Below are 22,201 nucleotides of genomic sequence, written 5' to 3' on the forward strand. Positions count from 1 at the left end.
CAACAAAGAAAAGCAGTAAATCCTGTCATTTGACAAGCTGTAACCAGAGAACTTTTGCCATGTTTTAACTATTTTTGCTTCATTAATGACTGAAACAATTATTCAATTATGAAAACACACATTACAGTTCATTTTCCCGACGTTTCTGTAGCAACCGTATTAAAATAATCAGGTCTGATTGGTTAACAACATCCATCAAATGAGTTTATTGCCCTTTGTTATTATTATTTAAAAGGTACAATACATTTGACATCATGTAAAAGACACACAGGTGGTTGTAACGTCAGCCAGCTGAAAAAAAAAAAAAAAAAAAAACGCCAACTAGTAAACACCAAAGTCTATTGACAGTCATTATTATTTTTTCTTTTTACACACACAATGCAACAGTATGAGCCCGTCTGTGGTGTTTTCATAGTAAACAGGTGTTGAGGTACAGTCAGTTCACCAGTCAGTTCACCAGTCAGTTATGAACATTGTCTTCAGTTTATCATCGTTAAGTCCAGGAGTCAGTTGGGGTGCGAGCTTTAAAACGTCATGTTCTAAGTTTGGTTTGCGACGGCTTCATCAGTTGTGTCGACAAGGAAAAACATTATTTTTGTCCTTTGTTTTAAGTGGCAGCAGCAACTAATGTCAGCCTTCAGACTGTGTGTTACGAGGAGCTTTAGTGAAATGTTCACAGTTGAATCACAAAAATCACATCTTTACAACAGAGTGAACAAGACAGATGCAAAAGAAAAACAAAATACAGATGATCTTGGGAATGTTTTGGGGGTTTTTTTGGGATGAACTCCTCAAAGACAATATTGCTTCACTTTTTTTTTTTTGAAGTGTCAGGCACATACGGTCTCCGTGGTAACAAGAGCTCATAATCAGGGAGGGGCGAGTGTGATCACAGTCCTTCTAAAGTCACTAAAGTGTGAGAGATATGCAGTTTAAAATGGTAATACACTTATTTTAGCTGCAGTATCGAGCTAAAAACAACATCTTCTGAGCCGTTAACTGAATCACATGTGTGGGAAAAATAACCTCGTCAGTGATTTTTGTTTCCATTTTAAGGAAATGTACCAAAAAAACGTAATTATGAGACCAAGCTGCACTCAGCAAACCTTGAACTTATTTTTAAAGTTTAATAGCAAAAGCCAAGCTGCAGTTAGCATCAGCAGCTTTAACTTCTTTTAACCGTCTGACACCAATTTCTTATAACTCTGCTTTATTTTGAAAATCCTGCAGCTCCACCTAAATATTCTCCCTTCAAAAGAGGCCTCTGATCCACTGGCTCTTCTATTGTTCAACCGTTGGAGGAAACAAAAGCTGCGGTATCAAAAAAAAAAAAAAAAAAAAAAAGGCTCGGTCATCCTCTGAATCCCTCTTAAGCCCTTTTTTTTTTTTTTTTTATAAACTGGCATGTGTGACGCAAACCAGAAATAAGCGACAATGTCTGACAGTTAGTGGCGTAAATGGTTTAAAAAAAGAACAGTTTGTATTAGCAGATGGCGCTTTGAGCTTCACATCTATAATAACATGTTTGCATTAAGCCGACAGGAAATAGAATCTGAAATTTAACCTCCTGCACTCGTTGTGTTACAGATCAGGAAGGTTTTGTGGATATTATAAGACCATCAAATGATGTTTAAACTAATCAAAGATGTGTTGTCTGCACTGAACACTGTTGTCCGCTTTATACTGGATGGCAGCGGAAGAAAAAAAAAAAAAAGATCTCAGCTCAAATTTCTCTTCTCCTTCAACACTGTTAAAAGATTCATACTGACGATCAGGTTGCCGTTCACAACGCTAAACACCACGACAGGAGAACATTCGTAAAGAAAACAATGCACCTCCAAAATGTCGACTTTTCAGGAGATAGAAATCGTCGTGTTTCCAGTTTTTTGACAGTTTTTAAATGGTTTATCTAGCTTGAGAAGGAGGAGAGGGGTTTTGCAACATAAAAGAGAACTTAATCCTTCATTTTATCTGAGAAAATCTAAATTGGCGTATTTGGAGAAACATGTTTTCTTCATTGGAAAGCGATGATGTGTAGTGAGACTGAAGAAAAATATGTTTCAACACTGTTTTCAGATTTTGCAGACCTGTGTACCTACCCGCTCGAAAAATTCATTAATACTGAAAACTTTGCTCAGAAACACACACAAGTTGTGTTCAGATTGTCTTTGAAAGCATCTTTTAAAACTGTATTTAGCTTTTTGTCTGTTTCTGCAAAGCTTTTACTAACACATGAAGGAAACGAGGACTAGTTTTGCATCTATGATTTGACTCTTTGACTCTTTTAAAGTCAGGAAGATAAATGTCTACGATACTGCAAGAGTCAGAATGTGTGTTTATCGAGTTCAACGAAGTCACGTTTCTTCATCTGGATGTTCAGAAACAAGTCATGGTGTCAGTTTAAAGTCACACTAGACTGAACTCTTCTCCCAGCGACACTACTTCTTAAAATGGAAAGCTGTTTGGCTGCCAAAAGATGGCTAATTTAGCCGCTAACAACATTTAACTGTGTGTTTGGCTGCCAGCTGGTGTTAGAAGAGGAAAACGTTAGCATTTAGAGTTATAGCCGAGTTAGTTTCCTCTATGCATGCTGTATATGATTTGTTGTGTATAAATACAATATCAAACCTAGCTGTAAACAAACGTCTGTCTCAGCCAACACGAAATAAAAAGTCTGTCAGGCTCATCAGGCGACATGCGTCTCCATGTCTTTGTCAGTTTCTTCATGTGGGCGTCAGGTGAGTAGACGAATCTTCTCACTCTGCCAAAATAAAAGTTGGTTTTCATGCTGGAAAAATTCTTCTGATGGAAAAAAAAAAGAAAAAAAAAAGAGGTTTGTGTCACCAGATGTGCTCACTGTGAACTGCAGAGACACCGGAGAACAAACCCCAGTCCTATTGGCACTTAGAAAAACACAAAACACTGGTATGAAGCTTCAGTTCCCTCCCAGGTAACAACGCCGCCCACGTCAGGATTCTCCACAGGACGTTTATGGACTTATGTAACCGTTTTACACTGGACGGTATGAAGTGGCTCATCTCTGGCAGTATATTCACATATGTACCTTCATGATCTGTGGATAAGAGGCTGTGAGGGGTTGCTGAAAGGGCAAAGAGCTCCGCAGAGAGTGTGTGTGTGTGTGTGTGTGTGTGTGTACGTGTCAGAGAGGGGGGAGGTGTTCCCGTCTCCGTAGCAGCAGCAGATGGAGCTGCCTGCAACCTGTTCGTATGATCCTCCGCCTCCCGTTGGCTGTTGCACACATCTGTCATTCCTGGATCTGGATGATCCTGGCGCTGTGATTGGCTGGTGTGTGTGGGAGTGGTGGGGAGTGGTGGGGAGGGGAGGGGAGGGGAGGGCGGCAGCAGCATGCAGATCACTGAGGACCAACGCCACAGCCGCCTTAATGGATCTTCTCATGCTGGATCTGGTAGTAACAGGCCTGGAGGTGGAGAGGAAACACAGGAAGCTGATTTAATATCTCAGCTGGATGTGTTGAGTTTCATCTTAATTAGACTTTCAGAAAAAGAGTTACAGTAAAGATACAAGTGAGGTTAATGATTTTATACATCCTCAAAGGAAAGTAGATCTTCTTTCAAAACATGTGTGTTAGAAAAAGGAGGGAAAAACAAACACAGCCTCCATATTTTCCCCTAAAACTGTATGTTATTCCCCAAATTTTCAACATCTGGAAATTTCATAAAATCCCTGACCTGTGTTTTGAGATTTTGTGTGTGGTAATGATGTTTTACGGATATATAATTTCCTAGAAGTCAAACTTTTTTGGCGTCATGCATCCATGATGTAAATGAACACCGTCTCCATTTCCTATAATCGCTACCAAATGACAACATCCTTTCTAGGAAATCACAGGAAACTAGAGGACATGTTGCTGTGTGTGTTTGTGTCAGAGTGTGTGTGTGTGTGTTTGTGTCAGAGTGTGTGTGTGTGTGTCACCTTTAGCGTGGTGAACATGATTCCGTGCTCTCCGTGCTGGACGCAGGGGTCCATCAGGTCTTCGATCAGACTGACTTCTGACCCGAGGTTCCTGATTCTGAGGACAAAAAAACAAAACAAAAGAGTCTCATGAGATTTAGAGATTCTGCAAATAATGTTTATTTTCATTATCGATTAATCTGCCAATTATCTTCTTGATTGAGCTGTTAATAGTTTGGTCTATAAAACATCAGAGAACAGTAAAAACAGTGTCCTACAGCACAAGGTGACATTATCAAATGTTTTATCTAAAATATTCAGTTTAGTATAACTTAAGACCCAGAAAAGTGGTGAATTCTCACATGTGAGAACCTGGAACCATCAAATGTTTGGCAATAATTAAAATAGTAAAAAATATAATTTTCTTTCACTTGACAAATGAATTAAGTGACTGATTGTTGCAGATGTGTTTCCTGAAGATGTGCTCAAGTTATTTTTTCTTTTGAGAACTTTTTATTTGTTTCTATCAGTATTCACACCAACCTACAATAAAATATTCTCTTTCTCGCCTCATCCTCGTTATATATTTGTGTGTGTGTGTGTGTGTGTTTTTGTTCGGGGCTGACCGAGCACGCAGCACCACGTAGAGGAAGACAGGGAAGAGGTCGTCCATGGACCACAGGAAGTCCTGCTTCAGCAGCGACTGCACTTCCTGCGTGATCTCCTCAAAGGTCAGTTTGATCACCTGCAGCTTGTCTGACGGGGTGAATGTTGTGCTGCAAACAAACAAGAAACAACAAAGAAAAATGATTTATCTGTAAATCAACTGCCAGTTTCTTCATTATAGTGAATAAAAACAGCAAATCTACAAACGTCTTGGGCTCAAACTAAACTGTTTTAACCATCAAATGTCCATGTGGAGTTTATTGAAGATGAAACCTTAACATGGTGTTTACCTGATCTGCTGTAGTGTTTCCACTGCGGTGGCAAAGCAGGCGTCTTTAGTGCTGGAGAGAACCTGGAGGAGGCAAATGTTAGTTTGACACCAGCTCAGAAAATCTGTGATCTGTGCTTTCACAAAAAAACTCTACCTGCTGCTTCTCTCCCAGCGCGGGCATGGAGACGGGGATGGAAACAGGCCAGAACTTCCTGAGAGAAAAAACAAAACAAAACAAAAGATTTTCACACAAAACAGAAAAATGAAGCTTCACTCTGATGTTCAGTTGTTGTGTTTGACGTACTGTTGGACGCCCAGGAAGGCGAGCAGAGCGAGATCAGGCTGCTTGTTGAGGCGGAGGACACACTCCCAGTACACGTCATCCTCTTTCTCCTTGTCCAGAGCGTAGAGGGTGAAGAGCGGCGGGTAGAGACGAGGCAGGAGGACGGGAAGCAGCAGAGCCGAGCTGCTCACCACACGGCTGACGAGGGAGGGTGGGGGGGAGACACACACAGGAAAGATTAATGAGGTTCATTTGACCCCTAAAGCTTCAACGAGGACGCTGTCTGGTCTGTACCTCGGCTTTGGTGAGTCCAGCTGGGCATCAGTGGAGCCCGGCTCTGTTTCGTCCTGGACGTTGGTGGTCGGCTCTGGGATCACACCGCCCTCTTCTGGCAGGTCTTGGAACAGAAACCTACACAGCATTTATGATATTAAATTAATGACTGCAAAGAGTTAAATATCAAAAATCAGCTTCTTTTTTTAAATTCTGCATGATACATCCAACTAATACACTGGTTATGAGGCTGGTTTATATCCTTGTTTACCTGTTGACCTCTCAAACTCAGTGATTGCTTTACTTGATCAATTAATCAATATATATAATGCTCAAACAATCAGTCAAAGAGTTGCTGATTTACTTTATTTCATACATTCTAAATTAAAAAGTATGTTACTGTCTGCAGACTACCTGACGATCTGGAAGATGCGGTAGAGGTAAGACTTGATCTCGTTGACAGCCTGAGGCAGGAGTCGACGGTTGGCTCCGACGCCCACGTAGGTCATCCTGTAGACCGCCACCAGGGTTTCCACGAGCCGGCCCAGCGGGTGCAGGGGGGTGTCACACGCCTGGAGGAGTGAAAATGATTTTTTTTTTTACGTTCACTGCTATTTCTTTAATAGAATTAGGTTCACTAAGTCTGTTCAGGTGTCTCATTTGCTTTAATGTTGGGATGGTTATAATTAGAGATGCTCTGATTATTAGGAGACCAATCAGAAGAGGACAACAGCTGCTACACATGACTTGAATGGAAATCAAACCTCCAGAGATCAGGCCTAAACTTGTTGGTTTCAGTCGTTTATCAGCCGTCAAGGTGACTCATGATGTAGTTGAAGCTGATGTCAGTGACTGTTCTGGAGGGAAGGAGCGGCAGGTGAGCTCACCTTGATGAGGTAAAGGCGGATGGTGTCATATCTCTCCATGGTGATGGGTCCTTCGTGCTGTGGGATGACCTCCAAACTCTCCAGAGTTTTGCTGTGAGTCCGAGACAACAGCTCCGGACTGACACACACATATCGAAAATATCAGTAGTAACGAGGTAAAAATGCCTTTCATGGTGATTTATACTTGGTCATTCTTGTGGTTTGGTTACTTTTATTTGCTGAGAGGAAGAAACTAAAGGTAGAAAATGTACCTGTGCTCGATGTGCCGTCGGCTGGTGGTGAGCGCCACGGCGATGTTCTCCCACGCCTTCGAGTTCTCTCCTTGGCCCAGCGCCTCGCAGCCCAGCTGACTCCAACACTCATCAAACACCGCCTGCCACTTATCCTCCGCACACACACACAGACGCCCCAGCTTCCTGCCACGTCACGCACGAAAAGGAAAAGTATAACTAAAAAGTTCAAAGAAACTTTTTCTGAACGTTTCAGAGACTCTGTAGCTTACACGGCGTGAGTCTTCTCCTTGTCCGTGTCGAACAGGTGAGGTTTGAAGTAGGAGCCGGTCACCTTCAGGCCGGAGCCCCATTCGCCGCCGAAGGAGCCCTCCAGGTAGTCACCATTCGCCATCGTCAGCACACCCTGAGAGGCAGCCAATCAGTATGTTTAGTTTCCACTGTGTTGATCCACATTTAGTGATGTCGGTTAAGAGATTTATGTACTTTTGACACATATCTGTTCATTGTGTCTGTGTGTATGTGTGTGTAGATGCTCATTAGTCACCTTTCCATTAAGGGTCCAGTCGTCAGAGAATTCGCCCTCGTATGTGGTGTCATCCTCTGACAGGAGGATCCCAGTGCCCTAAAAAGAGACAAAATCCTTCTCTTCAATCCCTTCTTCTCTCCTGATCGCTAAAATGTCCTCCTCTACTTGTCCTCTGTATCTTAAATGACACTCCAGCATTTAGAAGCTGGGAAGTGAAGTTTTTCTAAAGCTGTATAGACCCAGTAAGAGTAAATATGAAGTATAAAACAGCTCTTATGCAAAAGATTTTGTGATTTTGAGGCAGAAATATGCTCAGAAACACACTATTGAATTTTATCATTTAATCTGTGATGATTAAACTGGGTCTAAAGTGTTTCATATCTTCTATTTTAAGGCCTTTTCATGCATTTTTTCCAGTTTGGCTGTGACCTTAAAAAGATTTTACACTCTCCATTTTATAATTTTGTTTTCTCTTTATGACCTTTTTGGTTGTAAATTTGTCAAATCTTTTAGACACTTTGGTGAATAACGACCATCATCACTTTTCTAAAAACGATCAAGAAATCTAAAAGAAAAACTTAACAAACTGATGATGTAACAGAATGATTTGCTGGTGGATTTGGAGACTTCACAGGACACTTTGGATCTTTCTCTCCTGTATTTTCCTTCCAAAAACTTCCCGAACCATCCCAATGAAGATGAATGAAGACAGAAATGCGTGTTTCCTGCCAGCCTCACCATCATCTTATTGTCTTTGAAGACTCCCTCGTAGTAAAGACCAAACTGGGTGACGACGACCCCGGTGCCCTGCCGCAGATGATCCTGCCACATGCCCATGTACTTCTCCCCTCTGACGGGAAAAACACACACAAAGCTCTCAGTTAAACAGCCAAACTTGCTCTGAATAGAAGCATCAGATAAACTATTATAACCATTAAACTATTTCTACATGAAACTGATGGAGGCGTACTTGGTGATGTCGTCAAAGACTCCGTAGCCGGTCTTCTTGTCCTGGAGCCACTGGCCGATGAAGACGCTGGGGGACGAGGTGTTGAGCTTGCCGCTGCGCAGCATGCCGTGGCCGTGCCGCATGCCGTCCTGGAAGGATCCATCGTAAACCTCGCCGCTGGCGTACCTGCAGACCGAGGAAAAGACGGCCTGCTTTACTCTTCTTAACATTGTGTGTCCAACAGCAGATTTCTGTACATTTTTCTTTCAGATATTTAATTTCAAACACATTCTCACCTGTATGTCCCCAAGCCGTGCATCTTCCCATCCTTCCAGTGACCTTGATAGTGATCGTTCTTGTTCAGCGTCTTATTGGGAGCCACAAATTCACCAAAACTAAACAGACAGACGTACATAAATAAAGAGGATAGAAGAAGACAAACTTGTGCATCGTCTCATGATTGATTTTGATGACTAACACTCACCCGTCCTCCAGTCCGTTCTTGAACTCCCCGGTGTATATTCTCCCATCAGGCCACTTTAACACTCCCCTGAAAAGAAAACAATCACTTTACATATCAATATCAATATCTGAAATACTTCCTGGAAGTGCAGATTAACAGTTTGTGTGTCCTACCTGCCGTTGGGTTTGCCGGCCAGCCATCGGCCTTCATACGTCGCCTCTTTCAGCCGACCGTCCTTGTAAAAGGTGTAGGAGGCGGTCCTGGAGATGGGAGGCTCCAACTTTTGCCCCGCCCCCGAGCTGACAGACGCCGTGTCCTGCCCCGCCCCGTTCAGCGCCTGGTCCACCGCCTGGTTGATGGAGCGAAGCCACTTGGCCTGCAAATACATAAACACACTGAAATTAAACCTGCAAGTGAACTTTGTTAGCAGACAGTTGCTTATTTATACGTCCAGCAGTTCATTTAGAGTCATGTTTCTGTCCACCTGGTGGCTGTAAATACAACAGTTACTCTCCTTTAGCTTTTTTTTTGTTCTCCTGATGGAAATATCTGCCTCTTTATCTGCTAAATGCTCCGTTATATTCACCAGTGGATTTGGAGCTTTTTCTCTGCCTGATGTGGTACAAAAAGTCGCTGATGAGAATGAACCAAAACAGTGAAGATGCAGATCAAAATAATTAGCTGAAAGATGCTAAAATGTCTGTAAAACTGTGGTGAACCTGTCAGGTGATAATTCTCTATTGATTTATGACTACGAGCTTTCAATTAAAAGTTGTCACGTGATCTGTTGTTAATATAAGATTAGAGCTCCTTTAACGCCTTAATTGAGCAAAAGGCTTGGCTAGAAAACTATTCTGTCCAGTCAGAAGCACTAAAAGTTGGTCTACCTTCTCCATGGGAGAGCAGGCCAGCAGGGTGAACGTCTCCTCTGGTGTGATCACCTTTAACCCATATCTACACACACAAACACACACAGGAACAAATACATACATGACTCCATTCATACATTTCAAATTTCACATAATTTAAAGGTCATTTTGTGACTGGATCTAAATATTGTATCAGCAACATAATTATGAACAAGAACATTAAGCAAAAACTAAAAAAGCTGCATAATATACATGATATATTGTATAATTATAATGATGAAATAATATTTCTTCAATACATTTTAAAGGTTTTCTGCAATTAGGAAGTTATTTGTCAATAATTCCCCCTAAAAAATGTGTATTTTTGCTGGTCAGACTCACAGGCCAGTGTTCTCCTCTGGGATTGGTTCCACCCACAGCGTGGCCAACGGGAAGACATGATGGGTGGAGAACTGGAGGAGAGGAGAGATGAATAAAAAAAAAAAGACACAAGCATGAAGAGTGGAGGAGGAGAAAGAGAAAGAAGAGAAAGAGTGAGTGTTTATAAAGAGACAGAAACAGGGAACATTATTATTTTATTGACACATCTGACAGTGACACAAGCCTGCCTGCTATGAATAAACCCAGAAGGTTTCTATAACACACAAACAGCAGGTGAACTATAGAGTTTCTATCAGCAAATCACTCATAATAAACAAGAAAAATGCACAGATTTGCATTTCTACAAGATTCTACTATAAAACTAGTGCACTCTGAAGGTTTTAGCATTTATTACAAATTATTAGTCAACATTTTTAATTTAAATACATCACCAGTCAGCAGAATTTTTAAATCTTCCTACATCTCAGTTTCTTCTTTTTGGTGACATTAAATAAGAGAAACTGTGTACGAGGCTGATTCTGATGACATTTACAATCATTATCTATTTATACATAAATGCTAAAAGTAAAATTGTGGATTTAAGCAAAAGACAAACGTGACAATCGTTCACTTTTACTTCTACTCATCTGAAGCAGCACTGTATGTATTTTAGCTGAACAGTTGCAGCTGCTGTTTTTTCCCTTCATTCAGTGGTACAGATGACAAGACTAAAGCTGATATTACGTGATGATGATTGATCGTTTAAGAGCTGCTCTAATAGGTCAGTTTTTCCAGTAAATTACTTATTTATTACTTATGTATTACATTTATTCAGGCGTCTAAAATTGGCTGCTACAATAAAAAGTAACTTTAAGGACACTTGAGTCACTCATGCAAGACAACATGTCTACATGCTCTTTCCCAGCGACGCCACATCACATGACGCCCGGGACCATGGCAGTCTGTTCCTGTCAGTTATAAATGCTACGTGCTCAGATTTGACCATTTAACGGTACACAGCCCTACCGTTTTCTGGTTGTTCAAACAATGACAGAAAGAGAGTGAGTCAAGGCAGGAGTCACACGGTCAGGAAGTAGAGGGGGGGGAGGGGGGGACATTGACAGATGCAGGAAAAAAACCACATGACAGACTGGAGGAGAGAGGGAGGAATGGACAGAAATGCAAATAGAAAGAGAGAAATGGGAGACAAACAGGGAGAGAGGGAAGGAAACTGCTTCGGAGAGGTGTTGGTGATTATAGAAATTGAAAGGATAGAATCAGTATTTCAGCTAAATGAGTGATTATTGTATCCTTTCAGATCCTACAGCCAGATATATATTTATATATATGTGACAGGATCGTCACGTCAGCGGGTTTCTGTGTTTCTCTGTTGAATTTCCAATGACTACAGTAGCTGTAGCATGAACAGTGACGTATAAAACCCACTGAGCCTCGGTTACAGTCAGTTCATCCTTCCATGCAGTGTCCTTCAGGTAGAGAGCAGGCAGAGGGCGGAGGGGATAGGGCTGAGTATCACTGGAGATATCTGTGTGTTGTACAAACCAGGAGATCTGCTCATATTTAAAACAGATATAAAGAGTAAAGATACTCCAAAGGCGTTGTTGCAAGCTTTGAATTTTACTGTCTAATTATCATCAGGAGCAGGCAGAGCGGAGCAAACAGAAGTAAAAGTGAAACCTTGAAACTGCAACAATCATTCTTCAGTGCATTTTTTTGGAGTAACTCTGCTCTTATGTGTTAAAAACCTCTGAGACAAACTTGTGATTTTGGGTTTTATAAATAAAACTATAAATACACTAAAAGCACTTTAAAGTAGCTTAAAGCTTATTAACATTATCTTTCAGTATTCTTCATTGTCTGACAGTATAAAACGTATTCTGTATGTCTTGTGCATCTTTGGAAAGATGTCTTCATGTCTTGTGGTGTCATTGGGAAACTTTTGGACCCGACTAGAATTGGAAATAACATTCTGTGGGTTTAATCATGTTTGGCTGCACAGCTTGAGTTTGCACTGCTGCTTAACTTTGGCTTACGAGCCTTTGTTTGACTGAATTAGAAGAGTGTGAACATAGTATGTAAGTACTACACTGCCACTAGCTTTAATTATTTATCCTGCTTAATGCAAAACAAACTATAAGTCTGTCATCACTGGCTCAGCCTCATTCATGTTTATGTGTCCCATGAAAGTCCAGCTATGACTTCAGAGCTGCAATAATCGATTAGTTGATCAACAGAAGATTAATTAGCAAAAATCTCAAACGTTAATTGCTGCCAGTTTCTCAAATGTGTCGCACATGACAGTAAACTGAATATCTTTACACTGTTGATCAGACAAAACAAGACATTTGAAAAAGTGACCTCAGGCTGGAGGAATTATAACGGATAATTTATATAAATTTTCTGATATTTTACAGATAAAATGATTAATCAAGAAAATATTCTGCATATTAATACATATTAACACAATGTTTGCTGCAGACTGAACTGATCTACAGGTTGTGTGTTTACATGTGAATCACAGGGTTTAATTCTCTGACACAGAGCCCTAAGCCCTACACACACACACACACACACACACACACACAGAGGAGGATGAGGGGTGGGACAGGGGATGAAGGGTGGCGGGGGGCGGGGGGGGCGCTGCGCTGAGATCTGCTGCTGACTGCATACTTACAAGATTTTTACAAGGCGCCACGCCCTGACAGCACGGAGGCAAGCACACACAAACGCTTGAAACACACCAGGTTACAGTGTCTAAAATATGAAGGGCTTCATATGAGATAGATGAACGAAGAAGAACGTGTGTGTGTGTGTGTGTGTGTGTGTGTGTGTGTGTGTGTGTGTGTGTGTGTGTGTGTGTGTGGAGCTGACCTGCGCGTGGACCAAAGCGTCGTTGAAAAGGATGAACCAGTTGACGGAGAACCTCCCGGCGTTCTGCAGGGTCAGGGCTTTGTTGCTGCTCTCGCAGATCAGCCGGCGGTGAGGCTTCCGCAGAGAGTCCTGACGACGCACAAAGACGCCATTCAGCTATAACATGCGACACCATACGTGTATCATGTGACACCTTGAGGGCTCGTTATGAAAGATACACTTGGTTGGAAAATGAAAAGGAAACAAAAACACAAATGTTGATCGAGTTTACCGTCATCTTGCCGGGGAAGCTCTTCCAGAAGTGGAAGGTGTATTCTGCTTCCTTCCTTTTTCTCTTCAGCTGAAGAACCAAAGCTTCAAACTTGGAGCAGCTGTCCTGCAGCCTCTGATAGTCACTGGAGCTCTGACAACACAAATATTTACCGTCAGACATGCAGTGAGGTTCAGCCAAAAGAAATATAACATAAAAGGAAACCAATATAACACTAAAGGGATCAATAATGGTAAATAAAATATCCAGCGACTGTCGCCTGTGTTTTATTCACCTACCACTTCGAAGCAGGTGGCCAGTTTGAGCAGCAGCCGCCCGTATTCGTGCAGGTGGCGCGTCGGGAGGCAGAAGAGCGCCACCAGGAGGTCGGCCATGGCGGGGTTCTCCTCGCTGCACTCTGCCAGCCTCTGGAGCAGCTCGGGACTCTTCCCGAAGAAATCTCTGTAGAGGAAATGATCACCGATCACTAAAAATCCTACATAACAGCTGTTGATTATCTGCTTGTTTCCCCATCAGATGATTGTGGTTTAAGCTGTTGCCACACAGTTTGTACTCACAGCGAGGGTTTGGTGAGGGCCTGGAAACCTCCCATCACCTGGAAGTTGCCCAGAGCGATGCAGTATCTTGAGGGATTAGAGGAGATTCAGTGTTATTTTGTTTTGACACCTTCAAATAATCAAACTCATGACACATTTATAGTGATTGTGAACACGTACTCGTGATAAGAGTCGAGGAAGATGTCGGCGTGGTCGAGGATGAGCAGGCTCTTGACGTCGCGGCCGCGGCGCAGGTTGGAGGTGAGGCTGGCGGCGTGCTGCCCGGTCAGGTGACACATGAGGCTGAATCTGCCGGCCAGCGTCTGCAGGAGACCGAGGGTCACCTGACCCAGAGCTGAGCTCAGAGATTCTGAAGAGACACAAAGTCGAAGCTTTACCTTCTATCGTTTCCTGTTGTGTTGTTAATCTTTTTTTTCCCGCCTCTATGTGTGGCTCTTACCGAGCTCCAGCAGGGGGCGAATTATCTGCGTCTTGATGTTACACAGTTTGCAGTAGAACTTTCTCTCAGCTGACGCCAGCTCGTGGAGGCTGGCGATGAAACCCATCACGTTCCTGTCGGAGAGCGCCACGCACCGCCGGCCGCCCGCAAACACACTGCTCACATAACCCAGCTGGAACACACACACACACACACACACACACACACACACTCACTAGTAACTCACTAGTAACTCACAAAAAACAACTACATACTATATGATACTGTATATAATATTTGTTGTCCAGATTTACATAAACAAATATTTCAGTCCAGCAGGTTTCTGCATCATTCAGACTTCTTTTTATGTGCATATTTCTTCTTTTTTTACCATCTTTGAAGCAGGTTTTGGCTTAAAAACCCACAGAAATACTGTAGTGTATCAATTTTATGCATAAAACTGTTTGTTTTCAGCACTGCTTATAGTTTGTTTTGTGTTTTTTGCAGTGTGTGTTATGTTACGAGTCTCCTTACATGCATGCAGAAGGGGAGCAGTACAGGCTGCTGGGTGTAACCTCCCACCCGCTGCTCTCCTTCCTCTTCTTCCTCCTGCTGTCCCGTCTCCTTGGCGTGGTTTTCCTCCGTCCCCTCCTTTACCTGCTGTCCGCTGTAATAAATGATGGGTTGGATGCAGTCTCCGTCAGCCAGCAGAAGGGTGTGTCTCTCTCCGGCGCTAACATCCCAGACGCGGATACCCTCTGACATCTGGATGTGGAGGCAGAGAGGAGTCGGTGTCGTATCAGATGAAGCTCAAGGCTTTATGTGTGTGTGTGTGTTTTTATAAAAACGATGGTTTCCTCACCTTGGCCAGACGGGGGACCGTGCTGGGTGACTCCATATGACCCAGCTGACCAGAGCTGTTACTTCCCCATGAGAACACCTGAGACACATACAGACATATAAGATTATAAGAGTATCAAAAAACAAACAATATGAAGTAAACACACAGACAGCTGTGACAGGAAGCTGTCCACTGACCTGCGACTGGGCCGTCAGAGCGAGGGAATGGTGAGCGCCGGCCGCCACTCGCACCACCTCCTTATTGTTGAGACTTTTGATGCACAGCGGCTGTAATCTGCAAACAGACACACGACACTTCTGTCAAAAACAAATATCTTATGAATAACAACAATATCAACAACATCAAGACGTTTTATTGCTTTTACACTTCAATTTCTCTCATATTTGTTTCTTTTCTTCCCGTTTTAATCACATCTTTTCGTCCTACCTGGCCAGGTTGTCTCCGTGGCCCAGCTGTCCGTGCTCGCCGTGGCCCCAGCTCCACACCTCCGTCTGCAGGGTGGGCAGCACCTCCTGGGCCTCGGGGACCGCCCCTCCCAGCGGGGTGAGAGCCACGGCGCGCATCCTGGGACGACCGGCTTTACGCAGCAGCCGCGGGGACACTTTTTAGAAAGAAAACAGCATTCCTGAACGTCTTTTACTTTATGTCTCTACTTTAAAGCGTGAGTGAATCTGCTTGTCTGTTTACTGAAGGCCTCACATTAGCTCATGCTATTAGTGAAACAGTAGAGAATAAATGTAAGGTGACATATTTCTGTATAAACCTCTTCGTTGGTATGTGTCTCTTAAATGTTGACATGTTTTTAAACGATGAAAAGTAACCAGAATGAACCTCAGGTGCAAAGTTCAGCAGAACAAATCAATGTGTGTTATCAATGAGGGCACAGAGACAGCAGCGACGTCCAGCTCACATCAGCCAGGTCATGTCAAACAGAGAAACATGCAATCACACAGCAGACAAACAATGAGCAGAAGCCTGCAGGCAGCAGACACAGCAAACACTGATATGGATACAAGAGACAGAGGCTGACAACACGAAAGAGAATCTACTTGTTTTTTCCAGAGAGAAACGTTTTGATCCTTGACATCATTTAGTGATATTTATTGTTACTTGAAGTAACATCTCAGTTTATCATTTAAGCTTTTTTATATGTATTTATGTTGTTTGGAAGCACCTGATATCACTGTAAAAACAGTACAATGCAAACAATGAGATGTTTCATTCAGTTATCATTTAGACTAATTCCAACTTTTTGACAGTAAACTCCAAAAACTTTCCTCTCAGATCCTGATGAGGTGTTTATTAATGTCTTTTCCATTGCTGGAAACTATAAGACTGATGGACACAATATTATAAATAATAATTTCCTCTTTTGGAATCACGTTGCCAAAAATAAACACAAACACACATCTTCATGGCCTCCAGCAGGGCGCCATCTGGTGGCCCGAAGGACGAGGACAAAAAAAGTAAACTGACAGCTGAACCGAGCCTCTAATAATAATAACAATAATAATAATAATAATAATAATGATAATAATAATAATAATAATGATAATAATAGTAATACTAATAGCAGCCCAGTCAAGACTCCTCACAGCTACAACTTATTTTAGGGAAATTCAGCACACATAAATCACTATTATCCAGTCTGTATGTCAAGACTTTGGCTGGTGGCTTATATGTTGACAGCGTCTGGTTGATATAAAGTTTGTTTCACAGTCAAACAAAAAGTTTTTTTTACTTGCTTGAGAGTTTTCAGGATCCGGTTTCCTCATCCAATCTGATCTCTCAGTCTCAGAAACTTGACATCCGTGTAAAAACCCACGAGAGGTCGGTTTAAAAACAGATGATGAAACTCAGAGCAAATGATGTCAGGTTGTCCAAACGGAATGACAAGATACGGGGGATATGAAGGGGGTAAAGTCCACTCATCCTGCTCGGAGTCACAGAGTAGCTTAGACACGTCTCAGCAGACTTTCTTCCTCTATCTTCACACCCGAAAACTTCCTTCTGTTGTATTAAATCAGCTTCTGATGTCTCTTAGATCACTGAAACACTCTGTCAGGCAGAGAAAAGGTGACCGCAACCTCTCGCCCTCTATTACCTCTGACTGCTCTGGTGGAGGCAGATTAACTCAATTAGAGGCTAAACATCAATCTGCATTCCTTTGTGCATTCCTCTGTGGTTCTTTTTTTTTAAATCACACAAAGGCGACCATTCAGACAAGCTAACCCTCTTTTAACTCAACATACAAATGAGACACATTCTCAAAGACTAACGAGGAAACAAAGCTATGTTTCGTTATGGTGATGCGACACTTTGTCAGAATAGTTTGTTTTAGATCATTATGACTCTGCAATATCTCGAGTTTATCCTCACTCAAGTAACTTTTCTGGAAAAACGACCTTTTTTATCATTTTTTTTGTTGCTACGAGAGACGACACACACAGAATACAAAAGACTGTGACACAAGAACGAACCTTTGCCGTGCTTACAAACAGAGTGAAGAAGCCTGAAGCGAACACAAAACACACAAACACAGACTCGACATCGACCTGCACATGCGCAAGGCGTACTTACGCAGCAAGGTATAGGAGGAGGATAAGAGGTGAACAGCGTATCTACCCTGTGAGAGGAGTCCCGGGAGCGAGAGGCGGCGCCGGAGACCCTCGGCCTCCTCCTCTCGGATGTCACCCGTGCTGGAGCTCTTCTTGGCCTGCATGGAGTCCTCCTGGCGGACGCGCTCGGTGGTGTTATCGCCCACTCCGGGTACGGCCCCAGTGATCCCCGCCGACCTCGACGCTCCCGAAGGAAGGTAGAAGTTCATCATCTTTTTAAGGGACAACGCCTCGTAAGTGGAGGCGACGCGCTCGCCGACCGCCGAAGCGCAGGAGGCCACCAGGCTGTTGAGCGTAGAGCTTGTTTCTCTTCCTGTTGAAGGCTGGAAGAGAAAGTCAAATGTGACAAAAACAATGAGAGAGAACTATAGTACAGTGTGTTTATGTATCACGTCATGCACTGCTGATAAGTTGGAACTTCTCTGACTGCAGCTGTTTAGGTAAATAATCTAATCATCACTTAGAAAACGGATATTTTGACGAGGTGCAGAGTCCAAAAACTTGTATCTGTGAATCTAAGTAAGGAAACACTGTCATCTGCTCTTATTAAAATGTCTTCATCACATTAAGAAAGGCATGTTTGTGCTTAACGAAGAGCCGACTTCAGCTAGAAACATGATACTTTTCTCAGTGTAAGAGGTTTTAACAGAAGCAGATGACAGTTTTGCGAGAAAAGAAAGCAGCTGGTTCTGATTTTTTCGTTCATACAAATCGGCGATAGATTAGTGCTTTTATTTTTAGATGATCATGTCATCTTTATATCTGGGAAACAGTCCAACTCACCAGCAGAGCGTGCAGCCCTCCAGCTTTAGCCGTCTGCTCTGCCTGAGTGTTGTCTGACAGTTTCTTTAGGTAATCTTTGACAGCCTGCTCGTCTGGATAGGGTGAATTTTTGACCCCCGCGACGGCACCGCCGCCATCTGCGGACTCAGCCGAGGGGTCAGAGTCTGAGGCAGGAAGCGCTCCGTTAGCTAAGGATGAGTCTCCTTTCTCTAAGTCCTGTGGGTGGGAGGGGTCACTGTTATTAGCGGGTCCTAAGGTGGAGGTCTGAGAGGGGAGGACCGGCTCGGACGGGGATGTTTTGAGCCCCTGTGTCAGAGCAGGCGCCTCCAGCCTGCCCTCATCCTCAGTCAGCTCCACGCCAAGCGGGCAGTAGTGACTGTCAGAGATGATGACGTGGTCCTCTTTGTCCGTCATGGTGTAAAGCAGCTGGTTACACTGTCCGCATTTGTCCACGGGGGGCCGATGGACGTCCAGAGGGCCCAGGCAGCGCACCAGAGCCAGGCTGTGCGAGGCCCCGCAGGCCACCTGGAGTACATACCTGCCAGCTAAGTGCTCGACCTTTTGCGGTTTCCAAACAGGAAAGACGGAGACGTTGAGGCCAAGCTGGCAACCGCTTCCCCACGCCCACACCTCCCGCTGGACCGAGAGCGCCAGCGTGTGCTGCTGCCCGCAAGCCAGCTCCAGCACCGGTACCGTCTGCGGAGGGCTGGTGTCAGAGTCCACCAGAGCGACTGGAGTCGGGTTGGGGACGGAGCTGAGGCTCGACAGGCCGCATTGTCCCGCGCCGTTGTCCCCCCACATGTGGACGCCACCGTCCTCCGTCACTGCCCCGCTGTGGAAGCTCCCAGCTGCCACGGCGACCACCCGCTGGCCACTGAGCGCGCTCTCCAGGGTGGGTTTCGCCAGCTCGGGCACTTGACTCTGCTTCCATGGCAAGTCCCCAAAACTGTACACCTGTCCTCCTGAAGTGAGTAACAACAGCACAAGAATCAAAGAGGAACAAAGGTTTCTCAGTTCTGGAAAAGCTGAAAGTTAGAAGGAACTATTTAATATTCTTTAACCAAATCATTGCAAACCTCCTTTGAAGAATTATTATTCCCAAAGTATCAGAATTGATCTAGATCAATAATGACATATATCTAATTGATGCTAATTTCCTCCCAACTCAACGATAATGAAGTCTGACCTTCCACCAGCAGAACTCCGTGCCGCGTGCCCAGTGCGACCTGAAGGACGGGCCGGGGGAGGAGCAGCCTCTCGGGGGTGATGCTGCACGAGTAGCCCTTCCAGGTGTGGAGCAGGCCTCGCTCTCCACCGCCGTCATCCCCAGAGCTGCGAGATCAATGAGTCCGTCACATAAATGAGAAGAGTTAAGAGTCATTTATCAGGCTGATAGTTGCACTTTAGTTCCTACTGTAGTTGTAAACTTTTAAAAACAGCTCACAAATATAAGTATCAGTATTTTCCTAAAAATAGCTGGAAACTGGAGTTTTTGGACAGCAACGGAGCTCTATGGCACAGTGGAAGATATATCAGGCTTTGACTCATAAAAAACAGAAGTATCAAATGCCAAATGATTGAGTATTCACCCGATCTGTTTGCTCATTATTAACTTTGTGAGCTGACTCTACTTTTAGAAGGCAGAAATGTATCTCTGGGAAATGGGAACATGACGTTCTTTTACCAAAACTGAGGAGAAACAAACCCAAATATTGGGAAGTGAAAGTGCATTAAAAAAAACAACAATTATAAGATCTGAAGAGGAGACAGATTAGAGACAGAGAGGTGTGCGTGTGTGGGAGGCTGACAAAGCAGACAAACTGCCAGCAGGTCCCTCAGTGTCCCCCCCCCCCCCCCCCCCCCCCCCCCCTCTCTCTCTCTCTCTCCTGTGCGGGATTACATTTGAACAACAGATGTTTTGTGGGTGAAAGCAGAAGTGTGCACGACTCAATCCGTAGGCGATGTCACATGGTGATCACAACCAGCCAGCCAGCCAGCCAGACAGGGAGTGTGAAAGCAACTGTGTGAATCCTCTTTAGGAGGACTTTTAAGGGGACCTACCTCTTCCTCTGGGTTTCCATCAGTGGGTTTTATTTCTCCATCAGCATGTCAGACTGATGCTGTCACGCCTGAAACCTACAATCCAATCAATTTTTAGCTGTCAGTGCAAACAAAAAGTCATCACGATGACTAACCTGAAGTCTGTTTATCTAAATGACAACCTGAGATAACCACCGGAAATATTTAGACAAGACGTCAAGGTGAAATGTCAAAAATGAAAGTGTGTTTTAAATCATTCATAGCAAATAGAAACTTATCGTAGAGCTTGTTTAGTAACAAACTCCTCAAAATGCTCCTAAAAATGAGCATTGAGTAGTTAAATGTGTCACCTCTGGCAGGTGTTTCCATCCGTTATTGACTGCTGGTAAATAACGTATTAACGTTAATCTTAGCTAACATTAGCTAATCAATCCAGCTAACTAGCCCAACCACCAGCAACCAAAACTACAGGTGTTTCTTCTTTATCTTGTCGTAAATGAAGAGTCCATCTTACCAGCTGCTTCTTGTCACCAGTCCTTAATGCAGACAGTCACACTAACAGGTAGTAAACACGTCCGTTAACTTGGTTAGCAGCTAAATGCCGCCGGTTGTTTTTCGTCTCTGAATGTTGACACAGTGAGCTGCCGCTAACGACGAAGATCGTCTATGAACGCGAGGTCTCACTCTGAAGTGATATTAAGAGACTACAATGGGCCTTAAAGTGATAGTGCAACACAGAGGACACATTTTCATATACAAGTCATTTTTGCCAAATTTTTATTAATATGAGTTGCTCTAATTGTGTTGTTCCTCACTTACTGATGAGGAAAAATGACATTTGCTGTTGGATACAGTCATCTATCAATTATGTTCTGAAATTAATTGATAAAAATTTTTAAAAAAAACTAAATATTGAAAAAATAAATAAAACTGGCCCACGCTTGAATCTAATTGCTGGCCCCTGGCCCATGCATATCTTAAATCTGAGACCCCTCCTCACATGCTGCATTGTCTACCAGTTAAGTTGACAATTATTGTCTTGTTTCATTGGTTAATCGTTTTGTCCATAAAATGTCTGAAAATTGTGAAAAATATCCATAAAGTTCCCTACAGTCCAAGGTTACATCTTCAAATGTCTGGTCTCATCACACCAACAGTCCAAAACCTTAAAGATATTCAGTTTATCATCATGTTCCACAAAGAAAAGCAATAAATCATCACATTTGATAATCTAAAACCAGCTTACGTTTTCATTTTTGCTTTTAAAAAAAAAAGACTGAAACAATTATTCAATTATCAAAATAGCTGCTGATTTATGTTTGTTGATCCACTAATCGATTAATCGATAATGTTGCAGCTCTAGAAAGTTTTGTTGAGGAGGTAAAATACAGAAATCCACTAGAAATAAAGCAAGATTAGACAAAAGCTTGACAAAAAAAAATCACAATTTGGTATCCAAAATATATTGGGTTTTCTATCTATCTATCTATCTATCTATCTATCTATCTATCTATCTATCTATCTATCTATCTATCTATCTATCTATCTATCTATCTATCTATCCAAGCCAAAGTAGCAGCAGAGTGACACATCTTACTGTTTTCCTGCTCTTCGGTATCGCTCAGCTGCTGTTGTTGGACAGAATGGACGGAACCCGAGAAGACTCAGAAAAGACGTAGCGCGAAATTGTTTAGCATTAAGAAATACTATAATGCAAGTTTTACTGTAATTAATACGTGACTTGCACTATTTCATAACAAGTGTATATAAACATAATAAAATACAATTCTGTGCCACTGTGGGAAACAACTGTATCAGGTTTATACAGTATTTGCACTAAGAGGAGAGAAATTGTAAAGCTTCCTCTGTGCTAAATCCCAATATGAACTGAACAATTGGCTCTAAATATGGCTTTAAAAAGATACACTTTATAATTAAACAATTACATCTGATTTCCACTCATTAACTTTGTCCTCTGAAATGTCCTGAATTCGGTCCACACATTTTTGCTCTGAATGCATTGTCACTTTTGCTTTTATTTCTAATC

The 22,201-nt window shown here is 42.9% G+C and overlaps 1 protein-coding gene across 2 annotated transcripts; it reads right to left on the bottom strand.

Annotated features, from left to right (window-relative positions):
* Positions 1-182: 182 nt before the first annotated feature.
* On the bottom strand, positions 183-20,803 carry als2b (alsin Rho guanine nucleotide exchange factor ALS2 b). 2 transcript variants are annotated; one of them, XM_042404539.1, is made up of 34 exons: positions 20,669-20,803; positions 20,176-20,250; positions 19,301-19,446; positions 18,115-19,076; positions 17,339-17,654; positions 15,140-15,314; positions 14,890-14,986; positions 14,714-14,791; positions 14,386-14,616; positions 13,873-14,044; positions 13,593-13,782; positions 13,434-13,499; positions 13,155-13,317; positions 12,877-13,008; positions 12,606-12,734; positions 9,735-9,805; positions 9,372-9,438; positions 8,658-8,860; positions 8,506-8,571; positions 8,318-8,416; positions 8,043-8,207; positions 7,811-7,922; positions 7,091-7,168; positions 6,816-6,949; positions 6,565-6,729; positions 6,314-6,431; positions 5,841-5,998; positions 5,448-5,564; positions 5,175-5,351; positions 5,025-5,082; positions 4,890-4,951; positions 4,560-4,709; positions 3,955-4,051; positions 183-3,439 (listed from the first exon to the last, which is right to left on the bottom strand). In XM_042404539.1, exons 2-34 carry the CDS (start codon positions 20,193-20,195, stop codon positions 3,401-3,403), a joined length of 5,013 nt encoding a protein of 1,670 aa, XP_042260473.1. In that variant the 5' UTR covers positions 20,196-20,250; positions 20,669-20,803; the 3' UTR covers positions 183-3,400. The 2 variants fall into 2 exon arrangements, with proteins under 2 accessions (XP_042260473.1, XP_042260472.1); XM_042404538.1 differs by having other exon boundaries at positions 12,606-12,761.
* Between the last annotated feature and the right edge of the window lie 1,398 nt (positions 20,804-22,201).

Source organism: Thunnus maccoyii, chromosome 24 (genome assembly GCF_910596095.1).
Source record: "Thunnus maccoyii chromosome 24, fThuMac1.1, whole genome shotgun sequence".
NCBI classification, from domain to species: Eukaryota; Metazoa; Chordata; class Actinopteri; order Scombriformes; family Scombridae; genus Thunnus; species Thunnus maccoyii.

Coding starts and splice junctions, on each gene's coding strand:
- als2b (XM_042404538.1), bottom strand. CDS start 20,195: ATGGAAACCCAGAGGAAGAG. Junction 9,806..12,605: donor ACGCTTTGGTCCACGCGCAG/GTCAGCTCCACA, acceptor CCTCTCCTCCAG/TTCTCCACCCATCATGTCTT. Junction 8,861..9,371: donor CCTGCTCTCCCATGGAGAAG/GTAGACCAACTT, acceptor ATGTATTTGCAG/GCCAAGTGGCTTCGCTCCAT.